Source organism: Cotesia glomerata, linkage group LG5 (genome assembly GCF_020080835.1).
Source record: "Cotesia glomerata isolate CgM1 linkage group LG5, MPM_Cglom_v2.3, whole genome shotgun sequence".
NCBI classification, from domain to species: domain Eukaryota; kingdom Metazoa; phylum Arthropoda; class Insecta; order Hymenoptera; family Braconidae; genus Cotesia; species Cotesia glomerata.
The window spans coordinates 17,277,635-17,291,844 of NC_058162.1; the positions used below are offsets into that span (position 1 = coordinate 17,277,635).

Consider the following 14,210-nt stretch of genomic DNA (forward strand, 5'->3'; position numbering starts at 1 on the left):
TTCATTACTCAGATTTCCTTTCTTCATATTGTATACAGTCCATTCAGATTGGCAGTTAAACCAATATTTATTAAAGTAACTCTTCAATATTTCTTCAGGCACTTCTTTACAAAATTTTTGATACTGTTCGGTGTAAGCTTCTTTAGATGAGCTATATAATAAATCATAAAACAAATTGTAAATTCTTTCTTGTTCATTTACTGATAATCCTTTACCTTTCAAGCCTCTTTTTACAGCTTGTAATGAATGAAACACACATATATATACAGGAACATTTTCGAAGTTCTCTCTTAATATATGACGCTCAACATTATCTTTATCCGCCATGAAGGAGTTTATTCGAGTGCATGCTGCTTCATTATTTTTTTTAAAAGTTTTAATAAACCAATCAAAAGTAGAAATATTTTCTGATGCTAATAAACCAATAGCTACTATATTGGTTGAGCCATTCGAATCTTCAACAGCTACAACTACAAGTGTCAAGTTATTATTAAGTAGCTTATAGGCACCATCGATAAAAATTATTTCAGGCCATGCGTTCATGGAGTTTTTCATGTCCGGAGTAGAAAAATATAATCCCTTAAACTCATTTTCTTCTGTACAAATTGATACATCTGCTCCTGAAAAATAAATTATGTCTAAATCAACATATCGAATGAAACTGCATTCGATCTAATGAAGTTTCTCAAATTAGCAATTTTTATAATCTTTTAAATCAATTTTTTAATTATTTCTTTACAATAAATGAACGACTTTCTTTTTGAATTTTAGTTAAGAGTTTTAATGTAACTTAATAAATAGTTTAATATTGTTGAAATATAAACAAACTGTAGAATGAAAATAGAGGAAATAATCCATAAATCTGAGAGATATAAAACATGAAGATTATACTTAAATAAAGGACTGTATCTAATTCAAATTTGTTAATTGTTAGATCAGCTGCTAATTTTACTTAAATAATTTTGTAAGAATTAGTTGAGAAAATGTAAATTCAAAATTAAATCAGAGAATTCTATTTAAGGTAGAACTCTCGATATCTCAAGTATCAAATATTCCATACGGAGCCTTATTCAAAGTACGTAGTCGATTTTTCGATGCATGTTGCATTGCAGATAAAGAGACAGAGATAATTTATGAAATTTTTTTATTGATCAGTAATACTATAGACTCTGAATCCTCACTTTTAATTGTAAAAGTATTCAAGTATTTTTAAGTCTGATTATTTTAATTTTTATCGGTGACTGAACGTCAGTTTTTGTAAAAAAAAAATAAAATAAAATAAAAATTGGCATTTCTCATTAGAAATCAAAATCTAATCCCAAAACTTCGAAAGCTCAATATTTTTTCTCTAGTTCTCTGAACCATTTTAAAAATTTAGTAGGCTTACTATCTCATTTTAATGTACCAATTGGTTATATTTCATTAAAATCTAAACGCTAATTATAAACTCGAGAGTACTACCTTGTTCTTGCGCGATATCAAATTTCAAAGATAAAGAAATTTTTGCTTCATGCATGTCATTACATGATAACATATCGGTGTCTGCAATGGATCAAAACAACAGTAGAAAAACATTTCTTTCTATTTCTGTCTCAAATTAATTAATTAATTAATTATAAAAATAATAATAATAAAAAGAAAAATAATAACAATAATAATAACATAAAATCACTAAGAAATATCATTTAATCTTTCATACACTGATAGAAGGATTTATTAACTATTAATAATTTAAATTATTTAAAGACAATTTTTTAATTTATTAATAGTTAATAAGTATTTATTAATAGATAACAAATATTTATAAATAGTTAATAGAGATTTTGTTGAGTGAATTCGTTTCGCTTCCAATGTCATATGATATGAAGATTGCTTATAAACAAAAATCATCTTTATAAATTATTTCCATTAATTTAATACATAAAAGTAATTATATAATATCATAATAAAGTTTATTGTAAAATACCAACCCGGGAGAAAATGATCAGACCTGACCATGCCTGTTCATGTATGATCAAGCCTGAAGTTAGACCTGATCATGCCTGTTCATGTATGATCAGGCCTGAAATTATACATAATCATGTCTGTCCATGCCTGCTCATGTCTGAAGCGTCAAATACGCTCAGGCCTGAACAGGCCTGCTCATGCCTTTTCATGTCTGATCAGATCTGTTCATGTCTGAAGCGTCAAATATGCTCAGGTCTGATTATTCCTGAACAGGCCTGTTCATGCCTGTCTGAAGGGTTAAATACGCTCAGGCCTGTCCATGCCTATAAAAGTTAATTAAATTTACCCTACGGTAGGTTTTTAATAATAATCAAAATACTTTTATTTATTGAATAATAAAATATACCGTTTATTGATAATTTACAAATTTATTAATCGAAATTAATGTACATACACTGAACATATTCAAAAATTTTTTCTTAGCATATTTGGTCCTTAGCATGAATAGGCATGGACAGGTATGATCGGACCTGAGCGTATTTAACGCTTGAGATATGAACAGACATGGACAGGCATGAACAGGTATGATCAGGCCTGAGCGTATTTAACGCTGCAGACATGAACAGGGATGAACAGACATGGACAGGCATGAACAGGCATGGACAGGTATGATTAGGCCTGAGCGTATTTAACACTTCAGACATGAACAGGCATGGACAGGCATAACCATGTCTAATTTCAGGCCTGATCATACATGAACAGACATGAGCAGGTCTAATTTCAGGCCTGATCATGCATGAACAGGCATGGTCAGGTCTGATCATTTTTTCCGGGTAGATCTGATCAGACTTGCATAGTCAGAGATGTGATAAAAATTTTTTCTTTGACGAAAAAAATTTTTTTGGTCATCACAAAAAGTGCAAAATTATTTTTATCATTACGTTTAAATAATTTTGAAATAAAAAATTTTTTACATTTCCTACGGGATGTTTTGCTCTGCTCTGCTTCTGCCTAATATTAAAATCATTACTAATTTTATTATTTAAATAAATGTGATGTTATAATGAGATTCGGTTAAATAAATAAATTAGGACTATCAAAATATATTATAAAATCAATTTTTATATTATAATTATGATAAACTTATTCGATACGTTATGTACTTCATAGAATTGTTGTCACATACGATAGCAGCACAGCAGGCGGAAACTTCAAGGCGCACGGATATCACCAAAGTTAAACAGCATTGAGCGTGGTCAGTAGTTGGATGGGTGACTGCTGGTGATACAGCCGTACAATTATATGTAATCATTTTTTTTTCATTTTTATTTATTATAGAGAATTGCGTATGGCTGTATCGAATACTATATCCATAAAATTAAGCAAAATAATTAATTAAAAGTAACAATGGGCTTTCAGACCTGACCATGCCTGATCAGGTCAATTCATGCCTGATCAGGCATGGTCATTTTTCATGTCTGATCAGGCCTGAAGACTCATGCCTGTTCATGTCTGATCAGGCCTGATCATTTTTTCCCGGGAAGTTCTACCACAGCTCATAATTCTTTTATATTTTGAAATATTTTAAAAAACGTTCATTTATTTAGTGAATCAAATTATTATCATGTATTCAAGCTGTAAGGGTTATAAAAAGTGTCAGAAGAAAATTGCTGTTTTTTCTTTATATTTTAAATAAATATTTATTAACAGTTACCAAATATTTATTAACTGTTAACAAATATTTATTAACTGTTAATAAGTATTTATTAAATCTTATGATGTTAAAGATTCATTTATTAACAGTTAATAAAGCATATTAAATATAAACAAATCCTTCTATCAATGTAGAAACAAAACCACCATTCATTGAAAATACAAATTACCTTTTTCTTTCAAAAACTTGGTGATGTGCGTTAAATCATCGTCGTCAATAATTTTTTTCAGTTTTACTTCAACGTTTGATAAGTCTTTGAAAGTACAAGATTTTCCAAATTCCGTTAGTATATGGTGACGCAATCTTTTTTTTTCACAGTGTAACTTCATGTATTTGTGTACTTCCGTAAGTTATTCAGGAGTTAATCTTCTATTTTCCGGATATAATTTATACATATTCTAAAACAAGAAAAATAGTAAATGAATGATTTAATAAATTTTAATTGCCAACATATAATTAAATTTATTTAATAATTGCCTTACCCCTGTTGGCTCATGTTTTGTATGAGCTAAATCACATTCAATTATTTCCAAGTTATTATTATCTGCAGTCAATTTTAGTGTGAATGAAGTGGTACAACCAATCTTGAATGTTCTAATTGGGGCAAAAATAATCAAAAAGTTGATATAGAACATCAACAGAAAAAAAAATTAACCTTAAACTAAAAAAATTTTTTATAAGACCGAAGTTGTTTTGAATCAAGCGATGTTTTTGACACAAAAAAAATTTTTTGGCCCATTCAAACCTTATTTTAACCAAAAAGATGAAAGTTCTTCTTAATATTTTCTTAAGCCAAGAAAATTATTTTTTGAACATTATACTTTTTCCTTTCTTAACTCTAAATCAAAAATTTATTTGACGTTCTATTTAGCAATTGCATAACTCCATTTCAGAAAATCCTTCATTTATAAGACAAAAAAGTTGAGTAAAACTATTTTTAGTAGATTTCATAGAAATCTAACTATTGCATTTGTCCTCATGGCGAAACTTATGGATTTAAGACTTATTGTACACAATGAAGCTAATATAATAATGACACTGAAGTTAGCAGGCATCTAAAAATTTTTGATTTTTTTTTTTTAATTAAATTACAACTAAAAAGATATTTTAAAAAAATTGCACTTATAGTTTTTCAAATTTTTAACATGTGATATTTTTTTTTTTAATTGTTTAATTGAAATTTTTTGGATAAAAAAATTTCTAAAAATTTTGAAATACCAGCTAACTTCATTTTCATATAGTATAGATACAATTAACTTTATTAAAATTATATACCTGGTATCGCGAATGCCTTTTCCTTTAGTTTTATATTCGTTACCACCTCTTTTACAATAATAAACAACTTTTTTGTAACGAAGAATTTTACTGTACGGTTTAGTGATTGGAATAAGGTTTGAAGTTTTTATGGTGAATAATTCTTGACATGAGTCCATGTACTTTTTAATGAAAGCATGCGCATCACAAAAACTTGGAAATAACAATCCATTTCTCGGTACTTCCTCTTTTTTTTGCATAATTGCAGTATAAATTATAACCTTTTAAATGTTGACGCTTTCGAAAATGTCAGCTGATCTACGCTCGTCACTAAATAAATCTTGAGCTAGACGGCAGATTATAACATCTGCTTATGGTATTCATTCTTTTATACCGACCGAGTTATTATTGTAAAAAAGAGAAGAAGACCCTAAAAAATACTCATGTAGTTCATACATCTAGGGATTTTTAATTAACTCACGGTTATAGTAAAAACTACCAACATAAATCTATACATTGTAGTCCCAATATAAATATAACCACATACTGCAAACAACTTCATTGATGAATCGCATAATATTAATAACCATTGTTTCTTTACTAATACATAACTATTTATATGACAAATTATTTTGCTACGTATAAATAATGTCTGAGAATAGTCATCTGAGTAAAGGACAAAGGTTTTACAACATTAAAGATGTTAATAATACTATTGAAAATCTGGAAAAGGTACTAAACTGTGAAATTACAAGAGGTAACACAAAAAAGCTTAATGGAAATGATGATGAATTAAAAGAGCGTTTGTACTATGAATATGTAATATTTCAATGTCCAAAATCTGGATTTCCGGACAGTAAAGTTGAAGAAAAAAATAGAAAAAGAAAGAGAGAGTAAGTATGCATGATTAAATCAATATGAAAATTAGATTAGCGGGCATTTGACTTGTTTAAGAATTTTCTTGTTTACAATAATAATTACAAAAATTAAAAATGTCTTTTTTAAAAGATTTAAATAACTGTGAGTGCAATTAAAAAAAATTTTTTTTAGATCAAATTTAGTCAATCAAAATAATTAAAATAAAATGTATCTAAGATCTGCCTAAAATTGTTATGCATTTGCATCCACAGATTCGGTAGAATCTGGCGCCAAGTTCCGTTCAAATCCGTTGTAAACGGAGCGCCAGACTACCGACTATGTTTACTGTAAGCAGAACAGTATTTTAAGGTTGCAAAATTTTATTTAATTCTACGGTACTTCTTGTTCCTAAATTTTATATTATAACAGTAATTCATGCTTTATTTTACTGATATTAATTAATTATATTCAATTATAATAATTAATCTACTTGAAATTATTAAATTTTATCAGCACAAACTATAGCAAGCTCAAAAATTTCGATCCTGACTTTTTTTCTATGTAAAAAGTGACATGCCACAGACTAAATAATTCGAGAATGCATGGTAATCTTCCAATAGATGGGAAAGTACAGTTAAAAAAATACATTTCACAGCTTGCATCTACATCCGCCAGGGTGCGCTGGAATTGTTTTTACATAAACTGTAGCTTCAAGAGGATAGTTTGCTATAAAAATTCAGCCAACGCGAGATTTAAGTTGGTACCAATTGTAAATTTTATTATAATTACAAAAATGCTAAAATCCGAACAAAACAGTTTCACTGTAAAAAATCGCGCCAAGTCCACGTTCATAAGACTATTAAGAAAAAAATTTCTTATTTCTTTACAAAAGATATAAAATAAAAAATAAAAAATTCAAGTAACCGATTTGATCGTATTTGATTTTCGGAAATTAAAAAATTTTATTGTAAATTTGAAAATTAAAAAAAAATTTTGGAACGTACTTGGTGTGCGTCATTGTGTATTTCAATTTTTTTAAAGTCCTAGTAAATAGATTTTACGAATTTCATTAAAAGTAAAATATTTTGCAACCACGCACACTAAATACGTTCCAAAATTTTTTTTTTAATTTTCAAATTTACAATAAAATTTTTTTTAATTTCCGAAAATCAAATACAATCATATCGGTTACTTGAATTTTTTTATTTTTTTATTTTATATCTTTTTGTAAAGAAATAAGAAATTTTTTTTTCTTAATAGTCTTATGAACGTGGACTTGGCGCGATTTTTTTTTACAGTGAAACTGTTTTTGTTCGGATATTTGAGTACATTCAATATAATTTATTTTGTTATATCAATGAAAATACTAAAAAATTTTTATTTTAATTAAGGTCAGCAAAGACGAACTGTCCCTTTCAAATACATCTGAAGCTAGCATCAAAAAGAAAGGTCAAAGGAGAATCACAATACCTATATGTTGAGTCATGGAGCTTCGAACATAAACATGATCCAATAGTAATGGATGTAAATATCAAGATTCGTATATCTATATTAAATTGCATTATTTACAAATAAAATAACCATTAAATTTTCTCTTTTACACAGACTACTAATGATCCAGGAACTAGCAATGTAAGTGCATCTGTAAATTCTTGCAATTATACTATTCAATATTTATTTATAATTAACTTATTTATATTTTAGGTTACATAAAGGAATCACAAACTAAAAAGAAAAGAATGAGGAAAAATCGTCAAACATCTGCCGATCAAATGTCCGGTACAGTTGTAAGTAATAATGTAGGAACAAAGTATTAAAATGAGTGTTAAAAATGTGTATTTTATAATTACAAAAAATTAAAAACTTCCTTTATCAGAGCAAAATTTTAATGATAGATCATATAAAAAATGATGCTTCTCAATAATTATATGTTAAACAGAAATTTGAATGATGTGAATTATTTAATACACAATTAATTATTCAAGTGTCAAACTTCAAAAATATATTATTTCAAACTAACATAAAAGAACATTATAATAAATAATATATTCAATTAAAAATATGAATTAATTAATTTTTTTCTATTACCAGAATCTACAACCCGGGATTTCCAAGGATCCATCTCGTTCTACGGTAGCCGATGATTCTAAAAACGAGTTTGATTTAGGAATAAAATTAGCTAAAGATAAGAAATCGAGTCTTCAGAATGAACAAGATAGTCCTGATGTTGAGTTTGAGTCAGCATTACAAGCAGTTGAAAAAATAGTCCTATCAAGAACTGAACGAGGCGAATGTCTTAAAAAATTGGAGAATCTCTTATTATTTTTCAAGAATAATGATTATCCAAATGAGAGTAATCGAATAAATAATATAGGATCATTAAACAAATCCGCGAATGATAAAAATTCTAGAGCTGCAATCAATGAAAAATCTCCAGCTGAAACTGGTGACGTACCTGAAAAAGTTGATATTATTCCGATTCAAACCAAAATACTTTCAGTTGACGCTAATAGCTCAGAGAATAAAAATCATTCAGATCTTCCTCATAATTATGAATTTTCTGATAATACCGATATGCATTTAAATGCAAAAAATCCAGCTGGTAGTGAGATTGGGTATGAAATGAAGACTGCTGAAATAAGAGACAGCAAAAAAATTGATAAGGCTGAGGCGTCTACTGTTGGAAATATATTACAAGCTCTTGGTACTCATTGTGTAATAAGTAAAATAGTGAAGGAAACTACGCCTTTAAGTATAATTGATGATCCTGCAAGTACCAACAATGAAAATATAAATGTTGTAATTCTTAATAACTCTTCGGGCAACGGTGAAAACATGGCTGAAAAAAACAGCATTACTTCTGCCCACATTAAGAAGCCTCAGTTTGACGGTAATAATTCAGGCAATAAAAATCATTCGGATCTTGTTAGTAATGATCAATTGTCTGATGCTATTGTTATGCATTTAAATGTAAAAAATCCAGCTGGCAATGAAATTGGGGATAGAATCATTGAGGAATCTCCAGCTGGAACTGGTGACATACCTGCAAAATTTGATACTATTCCGACTCAAGTCCAAATACTTTTAGCTGACGCTAATAGCTCCGACAATAAAAATCATTCAGATCTTCCTCATAATTATGAATTTTCTGATAATACCGATATACAATTAAATGCAAATAACCCAGTTGATGGTGAGATTGTGAATCAGGCGAAAACTGCTGACGATCATACTGATACTAACCTCATATCAATTTCTAATGAGCTCGAGTTGGAAAAAAGCGGTATTGTTGATGAAGGCAACAAAAAATCAGAAACTGATAATGTTCATCAAAAGACCATGCCCGTGGAATTTGCTCTATTACCACAAGCCGAACAAGAATTTAGAATTTTATTATCAATTTTCAATGATGAAGAGTATGTTCAAAGAGTTGATAAGAAAAATAAAATTAAAAAGAGCGATGTTACCAAACTAACGTATATTGATTTGAAAGATCCAATAGTTAGTTGTGATCTTGATCCTGTTAAACAATATTTCACTTCTCATGCGTTCACGTATCTAAAAGAAGTAATCCAAGTCAAAATTGATAGCCATGTATGGACTTGTGAAGCCTGCAAAAAAAGTATTGTTGAGCAGTGTGTTTGTTGTGACCAATGCTTATATTGGTTTGAATGGAGTTGTGCAGGAATCAACGAGAATCCGACAGAAAATTGGTTCTGCAAAAATTGCATTGACAAGAATAATTAAAACATAACAGATATCACACTTGTTTAGATGTCAATTTATTGATAATAAATAAATATAAGAACTGAGGATAAATGATAGCTTAATTCAAACTATTATATCGATTATAAACTATAGTGTTATATCGATTTAACTATAATATCGATTAAGATATTTTATTTAATATTTAAAGTTGTTAGGTTCTCAAATAATCTATTATAAACATAAAATATGTTGACAGTATCCCTTTCATTGACATATATGATGATTATAAATTATCTCACTGGTTGTTTTTTTGTAATGTTATTTAACAAAACTGAAAATATAATTTCGGAAATTATTTATGTAGTTTAAATATTTTAAATTTGAATTTACAGAATTATTTACATAATGTTAAACTAATTAAATAACCTTATTTATCTTCTTATTTTTAATATGCGCTGCATAAATTCTTGTCATGATTAGTAAAGTTATACATCTCATAAAACGTACTGTTTGCGGCTGTACATAGCTATTAACTAGTAAGTCATATAATTTTCCATTTACTTATAAAATAGCAGACATATGTAAGTTTCAAGAAAACACTCACAAGAATAATCTATATCTAAGGCTTCACAAAATTTTTGATTTTTTATATTATAATAGAAATTAATTGAAAAGAAAAAAAAATTATTTAAGGTAGTAATGAGTCTGATAACATTAAGTATCTTGTATGTAATCAGTGTAATCGATGAAATATTTATTACATAAACACAGTTTCCTGTATCTGGATTGAAATTACTTTGTCTGAGTAGATTTTAATTTGATTAAATTTGTTTCAAAACCACATTGTTTGCATAACATTTCAAAGAAAATATCTGACTAAGACTTATGTCCTTTTGAGCTGGGATTTTTTTACTTGAGTACTATACAAGTTGAAATTTGCATACGAAAAATTGCTGAGAATCTCTATCTCTTAAAATCGATGGATGGTCGAGATCGTTGGGCTTTTCTTAAGACATATTCTAATGACATCTGCACTATATCTACACGATTGCTTTCATTTTACGGAAAATTATCCTTGAAAATTATCTGGGACTACATTCTATTACTTTTTTAAAGCTTAAAATGAAACTGATTTCGAAGAAATAAATTAAAAAAATTTTTAATTCCCGTATCAATTAAATTTTATTTGTGATTTTATACTTTAGTTTTGTGACATTAAAAAAAAAGTGTCATTTCTACGATAATACTGTAGTAAAATACATTCTATAAGCCGTAAATAAGTTTTTGGTTTTAAAATTAAATAAATTGCGTTAATTTAAAATTAATTTTTTTTTATCAGTACTTTAAATATTAATAATTAGTTATAAAATTCTGTCTTTATAGGTTGGGCTGATTACTAATCGTAAGATTGAGAATATTTACCTAAGCTCTATATACTGACCACCTATGGTCCTAATACTGACGACACAGAAAAAAAATGTTCTTGAATCAAATATATAATTTTGAAGAACTTCATCTTCTTGATTTGAGTAAATAACTTCTTAAACTAAGAAATTTTTACTTGGTTTTAGTAAATTTTACTTGATTCAAGACAATTATCGTCTTAAAAATTATTTTCTTGGTTCAAGAATTTTCCTCTCGAATCAAGTTAATATTTTGTTCAGTGTAGTAGTGAGAAGCTAATGGAAATTATCAACTAATTTTACTTTTACTTTATAACAATAATTTGTTTATCGATAATTAAATTTAAATTTTATTTTAGTTTAACTAACTCTTAAAAAATATTAAATTAATTTGATTAACCAAACAATATTTAATATCGAGTGAAAATATATTTGATGACAGTACATTTGAATCTTTTAGATAGCCTATTTTAATTAATCAAAGTTGAGTAAGTATACAGCAGTTAAAACTAAAAATATCATTTCTTTTAATTTATATCAAATATCCATAGTAAAAAAATAATTATCTGTATTAGTATTTTATTCATACGAGTTAAACGCCCCTATAAACATCAAGTAATTATTATAACAAAATCCAACGGTAGATTATATTACCCGTGACCAGTCAGTTTTGTGATTAACTATCTGGTGTCAGTTATATTCAAATTCAACTGATGAAATCAATTTTATTTAAAAGTTATTTATTAACATTACAAGAATACAGAAAAAATTAAAAGAATAAAAAAAGTTGAAAATTCAAAAAATTAGCAGCTGATAAAGTTCGGGGGGGGGGTCTTAAAAAATTGGCACGTGACCATGCCCACGATTCCAACCATTCTAGCAATCTAAAATAAAAAAATAAAAAAGATTATTAATCTAGAGTAATGTCGCTATGGGATGAACTAGGGAATAGTTAAAAAAAATTTTTTCACAAAATGGCGACTGCCTGAAACAAAAAAATATTTTTTTTACTACTTTTTTTGACTTTTTCGAATTTTTTAAAAATAGTAAAAATTGAAATTGGGGGATGACCGTAGTTAATGCCATAGTGACATTACTCTAGATTAATAATCTTTTTAATTTTTTCATTTTGATTGCTAGGAGGATTGAAATCATGGGAATGGTCACGTGCCAATTTTTTAGACCCCCCCCCCACTTTATCAGCGGCTAATTTTTTGAATTTTCAACTTTTTTTATTTTTTTCTGTATTCTTGTAATGTTAATAAATAACTTATAAATAAAATAAATAGTAAAAATATTGCTTACTTTTTTTTACGGCACTTCAAAAAATTACCTGAAATTCATGTTTCTAGACTAGAATACCCCCTTAAAAAAATAAAATAGTAATATATAGATAAATTGTGATAAAATAAATTATATTTATGTAAAAATGTACAATTAACCTGGAAAAAAAAGTAAAACTTCGTAAAACGTTGTAGTAATTAATAAAAAAGAAAAATTTAAGAAAAAATCTAAAACCCCAGTAAATGGACAAAATCTCTAGTAGATGGACAGTCAATACCAATAGATGGACACTACTTACAAGCGATATTTTGAATTCATTATTTATATCAGAAGTAATTAATTTATTACTTTTTGATACTAAAAAATAAAGCTTGATAAAATTAAAGGAAAAGGTGATGAATCGGATAGTTATTTTCAAAATACATCATAATAGATATTTATGTCATAAGGCCGTGAAGTGGCGGTTTTCTGACGGTGACGATATTTCGACATGAGCTTAAGGTTTGTGGCGGAAAGGTACGAAACGGGCGTAATTTTACGTCCGAGGCGTAGCCGAGGACGAAAATTTACGCTCGTTTTCAAACATTCGCGTCACAAACATTAAAGCGAATATCGAGAAAAAGTCATTGTCAAAATCGCCACTAAACGGTCGAATGACCTACAATATTTTTTGTTATTATTGCTCCATAAGTTCAACTTTTGAGGGATAGGAGGCAAATAATGACATATTTTAATCTTAGGAAGTTTCACAAGGCCAAAAAAATTAATTTTATATTAATTATCTTTTTATTAATCTAAAAATCTTGCTAACGTCGAGAAAATGTAAATAACTTATTATTAGTATTTCTTTATGACGTTGTTGTTATCTTATTAACATTAGGTCCGCTCCGTAATGAACTGCCAGCAGAGAAATAATTTGCGCCACTCAATAGTAACTAAGACTAAAAATTATCGATCAGTACGCTAGAATGTGACTTTTTTTTTACACAGTTTCTCTCAATTTCGTCTAATAGGTGTACATGAAAAGTTCGTAAAAAAAAGGAGGGGGTAAAACTTCACAGCACTGAAAAAAAAATTAACTTGATTCAGAAGAAAAATTCTTGAACCAAGAATATAATTTTGAAGAGGGTAATTGTCTTGAATCGAGACGAAAAATTGGTGAATCAATAAAATTTCCTTAAATCAAGAAAAATTTACTTGAATCAAAAATTTTCCTGCTTAAATCAAGTATATGAAGTTCTTCAAAATTATATACTTAATTCAAGAACATTTTTTTTCTGTGTATACAGATTTTATACAAATATTTGTCCATCTTTTATAAGAAGTTTTCTACAGAGATTCCGCGTATTTATACGACACCGTTTTTTCAGTGTGTCATTCGGTTCATTAATAACCATTTACGTATGTGTGAGAATACCGCATGTTTTAATACTTTACGTGCACAGAAAAAAAAATTTTTTGGCTGAAAATAAATACTCTTGGCTCAAGAAAAATTTTGGGATTGAGTTTGAAGACGAAAATTCTCTTGGGTCAAGTATATATTTTTCTTGAAATTTAATTCTTGAATCAAACATTAATTTCTAGTTTGAAACTTACTATTTCTTGAAAGAAGAATTTACTTGTTACCGGCAAGTAGGATTACTACTTAGCCCAAGAAAAAATTACTTGTCACAAGAAAATTCTGTTTTTGATCTTCAACTATCCCCCCACTCCAAACTCTAGCAGTAAAAGTCCGGCCTGAGTTTAAAGTTATGTAGATGGAAATAGTATTCACTCGCGCGATGGCGACTCAGCGCATTGGCTCGCGACTCGGTTTCGTACTGAGACAGTCGTGAGTTCGATCCTCGGCAAAGTCAAAATTTTTCAATAGCTTTGATGCTTAGAAATTGATTTGCAGACCTCTGGGAGTCCACGAAATAATATTTTTCAAAAATTAAAATTTTATTTTCTTCCGACAAAAGTCTTGAGCCAAGACTACAAATATTCTTGAGACAAGAACATTTACTTGAACCAAGACTACAAATGTTCTTGAGACAAGAAAA

The 14,210-nt window shown here is 28.2% G+C and overlaps 2 protein-coding genes across 3 annotated transcripts; one reads left to right on the plus strand and one right to left on the minus strand.

The window, feature by feature from the left end:
• Window positions 1-309: 309 nt before the first annotated feature.
• Window positions 310-5,523, minus strand: LOC123266370. Of its 2 annotated transcripts, XR_006509756.1 has the most exons (4): window positions 4,937-5,523; window positions 4,144-4,255; window positions 3,831-4,059; window positions 310-620 (listed from the first exon to the last, which is right to left on the minus strand). XR_006509756.1 is itself a non-coding variant. In XM_044730614.1 (3 exons), the coding sequence occupies exons 1-3, from the start codon at window positions 5,173-5,175 to the stop codon at window positions 4,012-4,014; spliced, it is 399 nt and encodes a 132-aa protein (XP_044586549.1). In that variant the 5' UTR covers window positions 5,176-5,523; the 3' UTR covers window positions 3,780-4,011. The 2 variants fall into 2 exon arrangements, 1 of the variants encoding a protein (XP_044586549.1); XM_044730614.1 differs by lacking the exon at window positions 310-620 and having other exon boundaries at window positions 3,780-4,059.
• On the plus strand, window positions 5,524-9,520 carry LOC123266073. Its single transcript, XM_044730107.1, has 5 exons — window positions 5,524-5,808; window positions 7,165-7,297; window positions 7,379-7,405; window positions 7,489-7,560; window positions 7,865-9,520. The coding sequence occupies exons 1-5, from the start codon at window positions 5,564-5,566 to the stop codon at window positions 9,518-9,520; spliced, it is 2,133 nt and encodes a 710-aa protein (XP_044586042.1). The 5' UTR covers window positions 5,524-5,563.
• Window positions 9,521-14,210: the final 4,690 nt, after the last annotated feature.

Coding starts and splice junctions, on each gene's coding strand:
- LOC123266370 (XM_044730614.1), bottom strand. CDS start 5,175: ATGCAAAAAAAAGAGGAAGTACCGAGAAATGGATTGTTATTTCCAAGT. Junction 4,256..4,936: donor AAAGGCATTCGCGATACCAG/GTATATAATTTT, acceptor TGCCCCAATTAG/AACATTCAAGATTGGTTGTA. Junction 4,060..4,143: donor CAAAACATGAGCCAACAGGG/GTAAGGCAATTA, acceptor TTCTTGTTTTAG/AATATGTATAAATTATATCC.
- LOC123266073 (XM_044730107.1), top strand. CDS start 5,564: ATGTCTGAGAATAGTCATCTGAGTAAAGGACAAAGGTTTTACAACATT. Junction 5,809..7,164: donor AATAGAAAAAGAAAGAGAGA/GTAAGTATGCAT, acceptor ATTTTAATTAAG/GTCAGCAAAGACGAACTGTC. Junction 7,298..7,378: donor ATGATCCAATAGTAATGGAT/GTAAATATCAAG, acceptor TCTTTTACACAG/ACTACTAATGATCCAGGAAC.